The sequence below is a fragment of the Heterodontus francisci genome, chromosome 5 (genome assembly GCF_036365525.1).
Source record: "Heterodontus francisci isolate sHetFra1 chromosome 5, sHetFra1.hap1, whole genome shotgun sequence".
NCBI classification, from domain to species: domain Eukaryota; kingdom Metazoa; phylum Chordata; class Chondrichthyes; order Heterodontiformes; family Heterodontidae; genus Heterodontus; species Heterodontus francisci.
The window spans coordinates 181,795,593-181,813,910 of NC_090375.1; the positions used below are offsets into that span (position 1 = coordinate 181,795,593).

General features: G+C 43.5%; 1 protein-coding gene across 3 annotated transcripts in view; it reads right to left on the minus strand.

Annotated features, from left to right (window-relative positions):
- nsmce2 (NSE2 (MMS21) homolog, SMC5-SMC6 complex SUMO ligase) overlaps positions 1-17,489 on the minus strand; it is a 234,009-nt gene extending 216,520 nt beyond the window's left edge. For all 3 annotated transcript variants that reach the window (XM_068032434.1, XM_068032433.1, XM_068032435.1), the window contains exons 1-2: positions 17,407-17,489; positions 14,044-14,205 (exon numbers count right to left, since the gene is read on the minus strand). In XM_068032434.1, the coding sequence (XP_067888535.1) occupies positions 14,044-14,188 (145 nt within the window). In that variant the 5' untranslated portion in view covers positions 14,189-14,205; positions 17,407-17,489. The remainder of the gene's footprint in view (positions 1-14,043; positions 14,206-17,406) is intronic.
- Positions 17,490-18,318: the final 829 nt, after the last annotated feature.

An 18,318-nucleotide genomic window follows, 5' to 3' on the forward strand; every position in this document is an offset into this window, starting at 1 on the left:
GCTGCTAATCTGAAAATTGCCCTTCAGATTCCCGAGTCCAAATTGTTTATGCAAATGGTGAACAGCAGAGGTCCCAGCACCGATCCCTGTGGAACTTAATTTCCTACCATGGAACATCGGAGATTAAATGTAGCATCCGTTTGCTGCTTTGGCAAAATGAGCTACCTTAGCATTGACCAGGAACTTTGATCCGTACTGGGTTAGATGCTGTCAGCCAAGGCAGCAGTAGGTCCATTACACTAGGCTCAGCATTTCTGGGTGATGGAATTGAACATAAAACCTAGTTCTAAAACACAACACAGAGCATAAAACAGAGCACAAGCTCCAAAAGGATCCGTGGCTGGATCCATGCAGTGGAACATTCGTGCAAGGCTAACTTAATGGTAAGTTTAGTGGAAGCTGGGGGGGAAAGAGAAGGAAATGCCATAATCATGTTATTTTTAATGTATTCATTATGGTGCATAAATTAAACCTTTAAGTGTACATACTAGGGTGTATATGAGCAGAAAGCATGGCCACTCTAAGGATTTGACTAAAATTGTCTGCTTCAATTAGCCACTTTTGTGAAAAGAAATGAGCAATTCATTATGATCTTGTGGCAGTTGTTGATGGTTAATTGAGGACATCACCCCTTGTCTAGAGAAGGGTACTGAGTTTTGATTGGGTGAAACATTCCAATCGCTATCGTTAACTCAACAGACAATGGTGATTTAAACCAATCATAATTTTTTACTCTATGATCACAAATGATGTGCAACATTTTTGAAATGTAAAGCGTCTTTTAATTAAATAAATAAATAACAAAGTGATTCTTGATAACGCAGGCGGCCGCTGACGTCATCAGGCTGTGCCAAGCTGCACACATGCGCAAATGGGCTCCCGCTCTCTGCGCGTGCGCAGCGTTCCGCATTGCCATGACTAGTTGGCGCATGCGCAAATGATGTCATTGCGTTATGTGGGGAAGTGGGGCAAGAGCGGGGGTGGGGAAGCGGGGGCGAGAAGAATGGGGGGGGGGGGGGGGGGGGGTGAAGAGAGAGCCCGATCTGTCCCCCCGTCCGCCTGCTCTCTCCCCCACCCCCCCCCAATGCCCCACCACTCACTCTCTTCCCCCCCCACTCTCTCCCCCTCAATGCCCCACCACTCACTCTCTCCCCCTCACGCTTTCTCCCCCCCCGCCCACTTCTCACGCCATTGTGTACTGCCATGCGTTTCCGTTGCCTTTGTGTGATTATTTGAGCAGCGCCATCTTTAGTCCTGGCAGCTGCCAGAACATTTGCGAGTGCAGCGCACCTAGTGGTTGCATTGTCAGCAAACGCAGCCAATAAATAATTGATGTAACGCTCTAAGAAATAAAGACAATATTAAAAAGTACTTTGACAACTTTACAGTAATTTATGAAGTACCTCAATGCAGACAGCTCAGCCCATTTTTGTCTTTAATAAATTGTATATTAATTCAATACCATGCACCTTTAATCAGGGTTGGAGGGGCTACCACCTGCACTCAATTTTAGTTTTGCTCCAGCCCCATAATGATTTTTTAAATTTAAAAAACTTAATAAAATTCAATAGAAGAAATATTCATTGCACAACATTGAAATCTCCACAAAAAAAAGTTTGAAGAAAATTCCAGTACTTTACACGTTAAAATGAAGATGGGCTTATCCTTTTAAAACAAATGTGTGTCAATTGTGGTTATGTGGTAGCACTCACAGCTGAGTCATAAAGTTGTGGGTCCCATTCCAGAGACTTCAGCACATAACCCAGGTTGACACTCCACTGCAGTATTGAGGGAGTGCTGCACTGTCAGAAGTGCCACCTTTTGGATGAGAGGTGAAACCAAGGCACGGTATGCCCTCTCAGGTAGACGTAAAAGATCCCATGGTACTGTTTTGAAGAGCAGGGGAGATCTCCCTGGTGCCCTGCCAATACATCGCCCTCAACCAACATTGCTAAAACAGATTATCTGGTCACATTCACATTGCTGTTTGTGGGACCTTGCTGAGCACAAATTCATTGCCATATTTCCCACAACAGTGATGACAAAGTATTTCATTTGTGAGGTCCTGAAATCGATATAAATGTTAGTCTCTCTTTAGTAAAGAACCCACTCATTATGAAGCAAATGATTTTGAAAGGGGAGGATGGAAGTAGAATTAAAAACTTTTATCATACTGGCACTTCAAAATATATAGTTCGTTGCTCTGTACTGTCACATTATTTAGAAGACCAAACGCATGCCTTATAAAGAGTTTTCGGGCAATGCAGTGAGCAAATGAAAGGGGTAGTATTGTTCATTGAATCATGTAAAAAAAAAAAAGCTGTCTGAATCTCAATGGATTGTTCCACAGAACATATTAACCAGTCTCCTTTAAAAGTAACTTTCCATCCCAACTGTATCAGCACACAATAAAAGTAAAAAAATTGCTTTTTGAAAAAACCTACTGAATGTTTGTGTGGCTCAGTTATTAGCACTCCTGCCTCTGAGTCACAAGGTTCCAGGTTCAAGTCCCACTCCAGGACTTGAGCACAAAAATCAAGCATGACACTCCCACGGTGCTGAGGAAGTGCTGCACTGTCAGAGGTGCTGCCTTTTGGACAAGACGTTAAAACCAAGACCCCATCAGGTGGAAGTAAAAGATTCCATACCATTATTTTGAAGAGTTATCCCCAGTGCCCCGGCCAATATTCAGCTTTCAAGCAACATTGTAAAAAAAAATTATTTGGTCAATAGCACATTGCTGTTTGTAGGAGCTTGCTGTGCACAAATTGGCTGCTGCATTTCCTATACTTGAAAAGTACTTTGTTGGCTGTAAAAAGTGCTTTGAGACATCTGGGGGCCATGAAAAGTGTTATATAAATACAAGTCTTTCTTGTTACTTCACTTACATCCAAGCTCAATGTCACAATCAAGGCTCAATAATTGAATCTTCATAGCTGAAATGAACATAGCCGTCCACATTAAACTGCAGAATAGCTCCGATGACATTTTAACTGCCAACATTGTCAGTTTTCTTTCCACAATTACTGCCACTGAAATTGAGAATATTTCAGAAGGTAAAACAGATTTTTTTTACTGCAGATCATATAAATCATGGCAATGCTACCATCTACTGGGAATTACTTACACCACAGTAATAACTAAAGCAGAGCAAATCCACATACAGATTAAAGTAGCATTGGGAAGACGGAAGAAAGTTCCAAGTCGACTGCCAGTTTATACTGGATGATATCAGTGTACAGGGACATTGCACTCCTTAGTGTCATGGGGAAGGCCTTTGGTAGGGTCATACCGAAAAGACTTCATTTACTTGCAGACCCGAAGCACAGTGCGGTTTCTATGCCGGCAGATCTACTGTGGACATGATCTTCCCATATGTCAGCTCCAAAGGAAGTGTAGGGAACAGACTTTGCCACTTTACCTTACTTCTGTAAATCTCACCAAGGCATTCGACACCATCAGCAGAAATGGGCTCAAAAAGATGTTGAGAAAAATTGGCTGTGGACCGAAGCTCCACAGTTCTATCCGCTCCTTCCATGACAACACTGTACAGTTTATGGCTCCACTTCCAACAATTGCAGAGTGAAGAATGGAGTGAATCAGGGTTTTGTCCTAGCTCCCACTCTGTTTGGTATCTTCTCCATGCTCCTGACCTTCGCCTTCCCTGCAGATATGGAAGGAGTTTACTTGCACACTAGCTCAGATGGCAAGCTTGACAATCTATCAAGGATGAAAGCGAAGGCCAAGACACACTGTGTCCTGATCAGAGAACTCATCTACACTGATGCTGCGCTAGTCACTCACACGGAAACTCAGCTACAAAGACTCGTGGACTCTCTCTCTCATGCCTGTAACTTGCTCACCTTGACTATAAGCATCAAGAAAACCATGGTCATGGGACAAGGTGTTACATCTCCACCCCTGATCACACTAAACAACACCCCACTGGAAATGGTGAGCAAATTCTGCTACCTTGGGTCCACGGTGACCGACAATCTGTCCCTTGATGCAGAGCTCGACACACGCATTGGGAAACAGCTACCACCTTTGGCTGACTTGCAAAATGCACATGGGATAACACCAAGCTGACCCTTAGGACCAAGCTGATGGTTTATAAGGCCTGCGTTCTCAGCACCTTGCTCTATGACTGTGAAACATGGGTGACTTACAGCTACCAGGATAAAAAGCTCAATAATTTCCATCTTCGTAGTCTGCGGTGCATTATGGGAATATTCTGGCAGGACAAAATCACAAATGTAGCAGTCCTCTCAAAGGCAGAGCTCCCAAGTGTGTTGGTACTAATCAAACAAAGGTGGCATCGGTGGATCGGACACGTCCGCAGGATGGAAGACAATCACATACCCAACAACCTTCTGCATATTGAGGTAGCCGGGGCCAAATGACTAGTGGGCGCCCAAAGCTCTGCTTCAAGGATGCTTGCAAGCGTGACATGAAAGCCCTAAATGTTGAATAACGCACCTGGGAATCACCAGCTTGCAAAAGAGGGAAATGGCGACACATCCTGTGGACTGGTGTCCACAACCACAATGACCAGTGGCTACAGCAGCTTGGAACAGGCACCAATACCAAAAACAACTCACAGTGTCACCTGGCAGCTTCACGTGTGGCACGTGGCAGAACCTGCCTCTCAAGGAGTGTACTTCACAGCCTTCAGCAAAGGTGCACCAAGAGAAGACACCCCACCTAAATGGATTGTTTGCTGCATGTCCATCATCTTTCATAGATGGAAGGATGCCAATACACACAATCCAAACTGACTGTAGCATTAGACCCACTGTAGAAAGGGGCCTGGTTCAGAATTGTACAATATTGAACTCCGTTTTGATATGTTTCCATTAGAAGAGGATTTATTCATCTTAAGATCTGCCCACAATTTAGTATTACGGACAGGGTACTTTAGATACAGCACAATTCAACATGAGGCATCCTGGACAATGCACACCATTTGGGCAGCAGCCTCAACTGCAGGGGTGTCCAAGCTTGGGGGGCCAGGTGTGAAGTTTAAAATCCATGCTCCCACTATATTGCATATTTCTCAAGTTGCTAATAACAGATCATAGAATCAGCAGGCCAGATTCTGCCATCAGTGGCAAAGGAACAGCACTCAGCATTCACCTCACTGACAATTTGCCAGAGTCTTGGCAGGCTTCTTGGCATAGAGTTTCTCTAATCCGGTGCTTTTTCCAGCATGGAGCCATCTGCAAGCAAGACAAGAAACAACAAGGCACTTCAACCAACCAGAGTGAAGAATCCTCACTGAGGCAAGTTGGCCGAATTTTGCCAAGATCGTCAGAACCCCAACTTCGGGCTCAGTTGAGAGTTGGGAACCCCAATGCGACCGTCGCAGCACATCACTCACGATCTTCCCAAAGGCAACCAATTAAGCCACCGCCTCCTGGAGTACTGTTCAATTAAGGGCCGCAGGCAGACGAGTAAAGTGGCAGGCCCAATCAGAAGGCCCACTGCAATGTCCGGCCCAACAGGCTCCACATTTAACAGATCATCCTTTGCCATTTCCGTCATCTCCAGTGTGATCATAAGAAATAGGAGCAGGAGTTGGCCATTCAGCCCCTCGCGCCTGCTCTGCCCTTCAATAAGATCATGGCTGATCTGATTGTGACCTTAACTCTACTTTCCTGCCGGCCCCCCCATAACCCTAGACTTCCTTGTCAATCAAAAATCTGTCTAACTCAGACATGAATATATTCAACGATCCAGTCTTCACTGCTCTACAGGGAAGAGAATTCCAAAGATTAACGACCCTCTGAGAGAAGATGTTCCTCCTCATCTCCGTCTTAAAAGGGAGACCCCTTATTTTGAAACTGTGACCCCCAGTTCTATATTCCCCACCATGAGGGGAAGCATCCTCTCAGCAGCTACCCTGTCAAGCCCTCTCAGAATCTTCCATGCTTTAATAAGATCATCTCTTATTCTTCGAAACTCCAATGAGTATAGGCCCAACCTGCTCAACCTTTCTTCAGAAGACACCCCTTCATTCCCAGGAATCAGTCTAGTGAACCTTCTCTGAACTGCTTCCAATGCAAATATATCATTCCTACGTAAAAAGAGACCAAAACCATACACAGTCCTCTAAGTGCAGTCACACCAACGCCTTGCACAATTGTAGCAAGGCTTCCTTACTTTTATACTCCCTCCTCCTTGCAATAAATGCCAACATTCTATTTGCCTTCCTAATTACTTGCTGTACCTGCATACTAACTTTGTGATTCATGTACAAGAACACCCAAATCCCTCTGTACTGCAGCATTCTGCAGTCTCCCTCCATTTAAATAATATTCTGCTTTTCTCCTCTTCCCAGCAAAGTCGAAAACTTCACATTTTCCCACATTATACTCCATCTGCCAAATTTTTACCAACTCACTTAACCTATCTATAATCTCTTTGCAGACATTGTGTCTTCCTCACAACTTGCTTTCCTACTTATCTTTGCATCGTACGCAAATTTGGCTACAATACACTCGGTCCCTTCATCCAAGTCATTCATATAGATCATAAATAGTAATTAATATATATCGCATATAGTTGAGGTCCAGCACTGATCCCTGTGGCACTCCACTAGTTATAGTTTGCCAACTGCTGTGATGCCACCAAACACTTCTTCCCATCCCTTCCCGTTTTGCATTCCAAAGAGACACCCTGGTTCACTCTTCCATCACTCCAACATCCTCTCCTCGTCCCACAGCACCTTCCTGTGCAAGCACAGGACTTGACACCTGCCTCCTTTCCCACCTCCAAGGCACCAACACTCCTTCCAGGTGAAACAGAAGGTTACTTGTACTTCTTTCAATTTAGAATATTGTACTTGCAGCTCATGATGCGGTCTCTTCTACATTGGGGAAACTAAATGCAGATTAGTTGAAATGTTTGCTGAATACCTTTATTCAGTCTTCAAGTGTGACCCTAAGCTTCCGGTCGCTTTTCATTTTAACTCTCTGCCCTGCTCCTACTCCGATCTTGGCCCCGTACATGATTCCAATGAAGCTCAATGGTAGTTTGAGGAACAGCACCACATCTTTCAATTAGGCACTTCACAACTTTCCAGACTCAACATCAAGTTCAACAATTCCAGCTCATAACCGCCACTTCCCTTTCGGACAGTAGCTATTGGTGATGATTCTGTTGTTGCCATTTATACCTTCCTCGAGACCGCTTTTCTGTTTCTTTATTTGTCCCATTAGCACTCCCCCTTTGTGTTGTACCATCATCCCTTTTGGCATTCAATCTCTTCTGCCTTCTAGCCTATCACAGGCCTTCCCTTTTGTTCTTTCCTTCCCTGCCTTCGTACTAGCTTAAAACCTGTAACATTGGAAACATTTTCCAGTTCTGAGGAAAGGTCATCAACCTAAAACATTAACTCTGTTTCTCTCCTCCATTGATGCTGCCTGACCTGCTGAGTATTTACAACATTTTCTGTTCTTATTTAAGAATTACAATATTTTGCTTTTGTGTTAAAAATCCCACTAATGAAACACCCTACCCCTATTTTATCCTGTTTCTGTCTCTTGGAGACTAACAAAGAGCCTGTGTGGGAGCAGTTTCATTTTTTTTTGTTCTAATGATAGGGGAAGAAACAATACTTGTTGAATCAAAGTTCCAAGGGTTATCAGAGATTATTCCAACCAAGAGCCAGTGTACCCTATTTTTAATGAAAATAGCAACATCCTCTTTAAAGGACACAATTAACTCTATTACAATTAGCAAGCAAACAGGCAAATTTCAATTGAACGGCTGATTCTGAGTTTAACCCACAGCAGGCTGATTCCACAATTGAAGTCTTCAATAATTAAGATAATTGGAAAAATATTTTCAGATATCTTTTATGGAGCAGGGAAAGATAATGGGAAGACTACAACAGCAAAACAAACAGTGGAAGAACCCTGTGCGACACACAGAAAACCTTTGAAGAAACAAACTTGAAAAACAGTGTCAGCTTTGACTCTTGCCTTCAGCTTGTGGGTTTGAGACCAACTCACAGCAAGGTCTCACAAACAGCTGAGATGAATGACCAGCTAATCTGTTTTTGGTGGTTTGGGTGAAAGAGAAATGCTAACCAGGACAGAAACATTATATCATATAATTCTAGACTGAAAACAAGATCCCTCAATGCACAAGTGAAAGCACAAAGAGAAAAAATAAACCAACTTGAGAACAAAAACCCAGAAAAATGTCATACTACTTAAAATGAATACTCAGCAACATCTATTTTAATTCATAAGATCATAAGAACTAGGAGCAGGAGTAGGCCGTCCGGCCCCTCGAGCCTGCTCCGCCATTCAATAAGATCATGGCTGATCTTTGCGTGGACTCAGATCCACGCACCCGCGTTCTCACCGTATCCCTTAATTCCTTTATTGTTCAAAAAGATATCTACCTTAGCTTTAAAAACGTTTACTGAAGAAGCGTCAACTACTTCACTGGGCAAGGAATTCCATAGATTAACAACCCTCTGGGTGAAGAAGTTCCTTCTCAATTCAGTCCTAAATCTGCTCCCTCTAATCTTGAGGCTATGCCCTCTTGTCCTAGCTTCACCTGCCAGTGGAAACATCCTCTCTACTTGTATCTTATCTATTCCTTCATGATTTTATATGTTTCTATAAGATCCCCCCTCATTCTTCTGAATTCCAATGAATATAATCCCAATCTACTCAGTCTCTCCTCATAAGCCAACCCCCTCAACTCCGGAATCAACCTAGTGAACCTCCTCTGCACCCTCTCCAGTGCCAGTATATCCTTTCTCAAATAAGGAGACCAAAACTGCACACAGTACTCCAGGTGCGGCCTCACCAGTACCTTATACAGCTGCAACATAACCTCTCTGCTTTTAAACTCAATCCCTTTAGCAATGAAGGACAAAATTCCATTTGCCTTCCTAAAATACTTGCTGTACCTGCAGACCAACCTTCTGTGATTCATGCACAAGGACACCCAGGTCCCTTTGCATAGCAGCATGCTGCAACTTTTTACCATTCAAGTAATAATCCTTTTTACTGTTACTCCTACCGAAATGAATGACTTCACATTTATTAACATTGTATTCCATCTGCCAGACCTTTGCCCACTCATTCAATGTATCTATGTTCCTCTGCAAAGTTTCACAGTCATCTGCACACTTTGCTCTGCCACTCATCTTAATGTCATCTGCAAACTTTGACACCCTACACGTGGTCCCCAACTCCAAATCATCTATATAAATTGTAAATAATTGCGGTCCCAACACCGATCCCTGAGGCATACCACTAGTGACTGACTGCCAACCAGAATAGCACTCATTTATCCCCACTCTCTGCTTCCTGTTAGTCAACCAATCCTCTATCCATGCTAATATAAAAGCAAAATACTGCGGATGCTGGAAATCTGAAACAAAAACAAGAAATGTTGGAATCACTCAACAGGTCTGGCAGCATCTGTGGAAAGAGAAGCAGAGTTAACGTTTCGGGTCAGTGACCCTTCTTCGGAACTGACAAATATTAGAAAAGTCACAGATTATAAACAAGCGAGGTGGGGGTTGGGCAAGAGATAACAAAGGAGAAGGTGCAGATTGGACCAGGCAACATAGCTGACCAAAAGGTCACGGAGCAAAGGCAAACAATATGTTAATGGTGTGTTGAAAGACAAATTAGTACAGATTAGGTGTGAATACACTGAATGTTGAACAGCAGCAAGTGCAAACCTGAAGAAAAACAACCTGCAAAAAACAGTGGGTAAGCAAACTGAACAAACGAAGGTGAAATGAAATAAATGCAAAAAAAGATTGTAAAAAATGTAAAAAGGAATGTAAAAAAAAAGGAAGAAGTAAAATGGGGGGCTGTCATGCTCTGAAATTATTGAACTCAATGTTCAGTCCGGCAGGCTGTAGTGTGCCTAATCGGTAAATGAGATGCTGTTCCTCGAGCTTGCGTTGATGTTCACTGGAACACTGCAGCAATCCCAGGACAGAGATGTGAGCATGAGAGCAGGGGGGAGTGTTGAAATGGCAAGCAACCGGAAGCTCAGGGTCCTGCTTGCGGACTGAGCGGAGATGTTCCGCAAAGCGGTCACCCAGTCTGCGCTTGGTCTCCCCAATGTAGAGGAGACCACACTGTGAGCAGCGAATACAGTATACTACATTGAAAGAAGTACAAGTAAGTCGCTGCTTCACCTGAAAGGAGTGTTTGGGGCCTGGGATAGTGAGGAGAGAGGAGGTAAATGGGCAGGTATTACACCTCCTGCGATTGCAAGGGAAGGTGCCCTGGGACGGGGACGAGGTGGTGGGGGTAATGGAGGAGTGGACCAGGGTGTCGCGGAGGGAACGATCCCTTCGGAATGCTGACAGGGGAAGGGAGGGGAAGATGCGACTGGTAGTGGCATCACGCTGGAGGTGGCGAAAATGGCGGAGGATGATCCTTTGGATATGGAGGCTGGTGGGATGAAAAGTGAGGACAAGGGGAACCCTGTCACGGTTCTGGGAGGGAGGGGAAGGGGTGAGGGTAGAGGTGCGGGGAATGGGTCGGACACGACATCTATCCATGCTAATACTTTACCCCTAACGCCATGCATCCTTATCTTATGCAGCAGCCTCTTGTGCGGCACCTTGTCGAAGGCCTTTTGGGAACCTAGGTACACCACATCCACTGGGTCCCCATTGTCCAACTTGCTCGTAATGTCATCATAGAATTCCAAAAGATTTCTCAAGCATGACCTGCCCTTCATGAACCCATGCTGCATCTGCCCAACGGGACAATTTCTATCGAGATGCCCTGCTATTTCTTCCTTGATAATAGACTCAAGCATCTTCCCCACTACAGAGGTTAAGCTAACCGGTCTATAATTCCCCATCTTTTGTCTACCTCCCTTTTTAAACAGTGGCGTCACATCTGCTGTTTTCCAATCTGCTGGGACTACCCCAGAGTCCAGCGAATTAATGCAGATTTAATTATTGTACTGTTGGAGATATAATTTTTGGGATGAGATGTTAAATTGAGACCCCATCTGCCCTCTCAGGTGGATGTAAAAGATCCCACAGCACTATTCAAAGAAGAGCAGGGACGTTCTCCTCGTGTTCTGGCCAAAGTTTATCCTTCAATCACCATCACTAAAAACACTATATCCGGTCATTATTTCGTTGCTGTTTGTAGGAGCTTGCTGTGCACAAACTGGTTTCCATGTTTACCCACAATACAACTGCGACTACATTTCAAAAGTACTTCCATGCCTGTAAAATGTTTAGGGACAGTCTGAGGTTGTGAAAGATGCTATATAAATGCAAGTTCTCTCTTTAATATACACAACACTTTTAGAAACAGGATATTTGGCTTACCCAGCTGCTCTGGCAAACCATTAAAAATACAGTCTCTGATTGTTTACTGTTTCATTAACCTCATTACAGTTTGAGCTGCTTATACATGACAATGAACAGAAACTAAGGGGATACTTTTCTCTTTGAAGCTCATGCAACTCTTTGAAGTCAGACAAACAAAATGTCCACAGTTTTAATACTTTAATTAGCAATGGAATAATGGCTCCTTCACCTATTACAATTCAAAATTCTTTCCAAAACTTTGCACTTGCACACAGCTTCCAGAGGCAAACCTACATTTTCTATAAACCAGAACATGATCTTATGCACAAAATATCTCAGATAGCATTATCACAGAGGGAAGAATTAACCCTTGTACCACTGAGGTATAGAAATAATACAGCCTTCCCAAAGCATGCTCAAGATTTCTTTAAACCAACAGAAAACAGATAATATAAGTTAAAATGTACTGATTTTGCCTTTGGAATGCCTTGATTTTAAAGTTCTCATCCTTGTTTTCAAAGCCTACCATGGCCTCACCCTCCCTAGCTCCAATTTCCTCCAGCCCCACAACCCTCCATGTTATCTGCACACCTCCAATTCTGGCATCTTGAGCATCTCCAATTTTACTCATTCTACCACTGGTCGTTGTGCCTTCAGCTGCCAAGGCCCTAAGCTCTGGAATTCTCTCCCTAAACATCTTCACCTCTCTTTCCTCTTTTAAGACACTCTTTAAAACCTGCCTCTTTGACCAAGCTTTTGGTCATCAGCTGTAAAATTTCCTAATGCTCCTGTGAAGCACCTTGTGCTTTTGCTGTTTCTTGTTGTTGTAATCTTACATAAAACAGATTTAAAATGTCCTTAATGATCACTAATCCTTTAAAACTTGTCAAGCCAAAGTAACAAAGACTTTTTTTAATGACACAAGCGCCCACCGTCACACTCAAGCGTCCTGCCTCATTACAGGAACACACTCAGATGATGAAACTCTGAAGTGAACTGAAGAACTAGGGAGAGCTTGCAATATTTGTCCCCAGATTTAGTTAACTGAGCTACAGAACTGTCAATCAAGCATCACAATAAAGACAGAACAGCAGGAAATGGATCACACACTACACTGTTTGACAGTAACACCCTGATATACAGTCATAGTCATTATGGCACAGAAGGCGGCCATTTGACTCATTGAGTCCATGCCAGCTCGCTGTGGAGCATTCCAATCAGTCCCATTCCCCACTCTATCCCTGTAGCCCTGCAAGTTTATTTTCCTCAAGTGCCCATCCAATTTCCTTTTGAAATCGTCTCCACTTAAACCACCCTCGTAGACAGCGAGTTCCAGGTTATTACCACTCACTGCGTAAAAATGTTCTTCCCCTGCATCTCTTGCCTAAAACCTTAAATCTGTGTCCCCTAGTCCTTGTACCATTAGCTAATGGGAACAGCTTTTCCTTGTCTACCTCATATAAACCTGTCAATAATCTTGTACACCTCAATCAAATCTCTTTGCTCCAAGGACAACAACCCAGCTTCTCCAACCTAACCTTGTAGCTAAAATGCCTCATCCCTGGAACCATTCTGGTAAATCTCCTCTGCACCCTCTCAAGGACCCTCACTTCCTTCCTAAAGTGTAGGTGACCGGAACTGGACACAATACTCGAGTTGTGGCCTAATCAGAGCTTTATAGAGGTTCAGCCTATCTTCCCTGCTTTGGTACTCAATACCTCTATTTATGAAGCCCAAGATCTCACATGCTTTGCTAACTACTCTCTCAATATGTCCGGCCACCTTCAAAGATATATGCACATGAACCGCCTGGTCCCTCTATCCCTGTACACTCTGTAGGACTGTGGCATTTAGTCAATATTGCCTCTCCCTATCCCTTCTGCCAAAATGCATCACCTCACACTTCTCTGTATTAAATTCCATCTTCCATTTGTCTGTCCATTCTGCTAGCCTATCTGTGTCCTGTTGCAGGTGATTCAAATCATTCTCACTGTTTGCCACACTTCCAAGTTTGCTCATTCTGACATTATTGGCACTCATCTAACTTTTCAGAAAAAAAATTATTTTGGTGGGATAACAGTAACATTCTATCTTCCAGTGGCAACTCTGCATACATTTATAATCAAAGCAAAATACTGCAGATGCTGAAAAACTGAAATAAAACCAGAAAGTGCTGGAAATGCTCAGCAGGTCAGGCAGCATCTGTGGAGAGAGAAGCATAGTTAACGTTTCAGGTCTATGACCTTTCATCAGTCCTCCAGATGCTGCCAGACCTGCTGAGTATTTCCAGCAGTTTCTGTTTTTATACCTGCATATATTCACTTTGTCAGAGGTGACTAATTAACCAATCTGAACCTGATGTATAAAAAGGCAGACTGCACCTCCTGTACCCAGTAAAACCCAAACAGCTCATGTATTCCCTCCTTTGCAAATACAATAGCAATCTCTGCCAACAAAGACACAAAAGCAATTTTTTTTTTAATGAATTCTCATGCACAATTATATGGAATCATATTTTTATATACCCCGTTGCAAAGGTGATGCAAGTAATAAAGTCCACAGAACAAAGTTTTTCTAATTTTGCGTTATAATGCGTCTGAACGTGCATTTCGGTTTTTGATAATGTTCTTGCAGTTCATTTTAGAACTAGGTTAAAATCATTTTTTGTAAAAGATACAATACCCATTTAACGGGGGGAAAAAATCTATTTTCATCACACTTACCTTCATGCTCAGTAAGAGCAAGTGCAACATCTGTTGTGACTTCAATTCCAGTGTTGATAGACACATGACATGTTTTCAGTGAAGACACTGCTGAATCCACAGAGTTGAATGAGATCACAGGCATTATGGTCGACCGTCCAGGCATCCTGTAATAATATTAACCTGCGCACAGCAACAACAAACAACAAAGCAGCAAATTTAAATGAAATCCATAGCTGATACAACCCTCTGTATTTCTTACACAAACAAACATTTCCATCGTTAAAACATCTAAAATAAACCACCTTCTTAAAATCAAATTGTACAGTCACCCACTAAAAATTCTAACTGCCGATAATCAAAGTGAAATGAAAATAACACAAAGGCAATCAAATCTATCTGATCACATTTGGGAGCTTACTGGTCTGTACAGCTCAGCTACTTGCCAGCTAAGCTAATGAAAGAACTCAGAGGTGGGCTGAAAAAAATCTCCCAGTGCAGTTCATCATCTATGGACCTGTAAGAATGCATACAGGCGAAGCATAGAGTGGGATTTACTGAAGTCATAAATCGAGATCTAGCTGTTTGTCCAATCCATAACCCAGAAGCACCAAGGGTACCGCCAGCAGCCCTAGTGTCATACTGACTTTGGTCAGCTAACTCACTACCAACTCGTACAGAACCTGGTAACTTTCAGCACCACATAGGAGAGGCATTTCCCACCTGATCAAAAACTTCAAGATTATGACAGGTTAATAATGATGATAATGAAAATAGTGATTGTTTCCAATGATGAGCAAGACAGCAACAAGAGGGTACAAATGATCACCAAGGAATTAAAGGGGAAGTTGGAAAAGGAACAGCTAGATTGAAGCAGGGACCAAAATCCTCTTAAGAGGTAATCAAATAATTGGTTGAAAAGAGGAATCTTAAAGAATATGCTTCCTGGGATAATGGGATTGCCTTGGAAGAGATATTGAGTAGACTCGGCCTATATCCTCCGGAGTTTAGAAGAATGAGAAGTAATCTAATTGAAACATTACATAATTCTTAAGGGACTTGGCAGTGTAGATGCTGAGAAAAGGTTTCACCATCTGAGGATTCTAGAACAGCGGGTCGCAGTCTCAGAATAAGGGATCAGCCATTTAGGGGTCAGGTGAGGAAAAATTTATTTACTCAAAGGTTTGTGACTCTGTGGAATTCTCTACCCCAGAGAGTTGTGGATGTTCATTCGCTGAGTGTATTCAAGGCAGAGGTCAATAGATAGTAAAGGAATTAAGGGATATGGGGATAGTGCAGGAAGGTGGAGTTGAGGTAGATCAGCAATGATCTTAATGAATGACAGACCAGGCTCAAAGGGCCAAATGGCCCACTCCTGCTCCTATTTCTTATGTATGAAAGCATACAGCAAAGGCTCAAAGGGCCCTGACAACATCCCGGCTTTAGTACTGAGACTTTTACTCAAGAACCAGCAGCACCCCGAGCCAAGCTGCTCCAGTACAGCTATAACACTGGCATCTACCCGACAATGTGGAAAATTTCCCAATTATGTCCTATCCACAAAAAGGACAAATGCAATCTGGCCAATTACCGCCCCATCAATCTACTCTTAATCATTAGCAAAATGATGGAAGGTGTCATCAACAGTGTTATCAAGCGGCACTTACTCAGCAATAACCTGCTCACTGACGCTCAGTTTGGGTTCCGCCAGGGTCACTCAGCTCCTGGCCTCATTACAGCCTTGGTCCAAACATAGACAAAAGAGCTAAATTCCAGAGGTACGGTTGACTGCTCTTGACATCAAGGCAACATTTGACCGAATATGGCATCAAGGAGCCCTAGCAAAATTTAAGTCAATGGGAATCAGGGAGAAAACTCTCCACTGGTTGGAGTCATACCTAGCACAAAGGAAATGGTTGCGGTTGTTGCAGGCCAATCTCCTCAGCCCCAGAAAATCGCTACAGGAGCTCCTCAGGGTATTGGACTAGACCCAACCAGCTACAGCTGCTTCATTAATGACGTTCCCTCCATGATAAAGATCAGAAGTGGGGACATTCGTTGACAATTGCAGCATTCAGTACCGTTCGCAACTCCTCAGATACTGAAGCAGTCCATGTGCACATGCAGCAAGACCTGGACAACATTCAGACTTGGGCTGATAAGTGGCAAGTTCATTCACGCCACACAAGTGCCAGGCAGTAACCATCTCCAATGAGATAATGTATCCATCTCCCCTTGAAATTCAACAGCATTACCATCACTGAATCCCCCACCAACATCATTCTGGGGGTTACCACTGACCAGCAACTTAACTGGATGAGCCACATAAACACAGTGGCTACAAGAGCAGGTCAGAGGTTGGGAATTCAGCAGCGAGTAACTCATCTCCTGACTCCCCAAAACCTGTCCACCATCTACAAGGCACAAGTCATGTATGTGATGGAATACTCTCCACTTGCCTGGATGACTACAGCTCCAGCAACACTCAAGAAACTCAACACCATCCAAGACAAAGCAGCTGCTTGGTTGGCACTCCACCCACTACAGTAACCATTCACTACCTCCATCACTGATACACAACGGAAGCAATGTGTACCATCTACAAGATGCACTGCAGCAACTCACCAAGGCTACTTCGACAGCACCCTCCAAACCCGCAACCTCTACCACCTAAAAGCACAAGGGCAGCAGACAAATGGAAAACCACCACCTGCAAGTTACCCTCCAAGTCACTCACCATCGTGACTTGGAACGGCGATAATTCCTACACGGTAACTGCGTCAAAATCCTGGAATTCCCTTCCGAACAGTACTGTGGGCTCACTACCACCTGCTCAAGGGCAATTAGAAATGGGCAATAAATGCTGGCCTGGCTAGTGATATTCACATCCCACAAACAAATAAAAAAAAGTCAGGAAAGTGGGAATAGGTTGTTTAGCTCAGGTAGGCAAAAACCAGCAGCACTTACAGAGCTGATTGGTCATCTGGCCTACTTGTGTGCAGTAACATTCTATGATCCTGATCCGAAAGTTTTTTTAACACTTTTTTTCATAAAGGCCCTTGTAAACCTGTCAAGTGTTGACAAAAGAGCAGCTAATTTTGATCACTTTTAAAACTAAACAATTCTCCATCCAGGTTAGGACCATGACTGATTTGTATTTATTTTGAATTGGTCCTTCGGTGATGAGAAACGACAAGCTAACACATCCCTCCCTTGTGGATGCTGTTTACTTGAGCCTGGCTGGTAAACATTGACTGTGTGTTTGTAAACTGTAACTCGGCCTCTCACTGCTGGAGCTCAAACACACAGCCTGTCACTCACGCAAAACAAAGCCACAATGTATTGACAACAACAAAATACATTAAATAAAACTAACTAACTCACACACTCAACAGATCACAGGTTACAGGCGATGCTCGGCCTCACTCCACTACCGCCGCCTCACTGTTCAAATGGCCGGCGCAACGCCGCGCAGTGCAACCTGGGACTTGTAGTCCTCCGCCATTCCGCTCTCTCCCTTCTGTTTCCGATGGTTCGAGGGGCAAACTACAAATCCCAGGAGGCATTGTGTCGAAGAGCCCTCCCCCCCCCCTTGGAGCCCGTGCCTCATTCTGCGACTGCCCCCCGCGCCTGATCACGTGCAAAGCATCAAAAAAAAAGACAGGCTTCTCCAAAATAACCATGACCAGACTGCCAACCATTTCAGGATAGGGTGCAGAGGCCTGTTTCTGTGCTGTAAATTTAATGTAATGCAAAATTCTATGAGTGTGGACTAGTATTAGTGCTTTAAGATGCCAAATTGTACACCATTCTGATCTGGGACTATTGATAAGCCCTGCAAGAAGCCAGTCAGTTTAACTTCAGTGGTGAGGAAACTTCTAGAAACAATAATTCGGAACAAAATTAATAGGCGTGTGGACAAATCTGGGTTAATTAAGGAAAGCCAGCACAGATTTGTTAAAGGAAAATGCTGTTTAACTAACTTGCTGGAGATTTTTGAAGAAGTAACAGAGAGGGTTGATGAGGGCAATGCTGTTGATGTGATGTACATGGACTTCCAGAAGACATTTGATACAGTGCTGCACAACAAACTTGTGAGCAAAGTTGTAGCTCATGGAATAAAAGGGACAGTAGCAACATGGATACAAAATCGGCTGTGTGACAGGAAACAGAATAGTGATTAATTTGTATAATTAATGGATGTTTTCAGGCTGATGGAGTTCACCAGGGGTCAGTGTTGGAACCCTTGCTCTTCCTGTTTTTATATTAATGACCTAAACCTTGGTGTACAGGGCA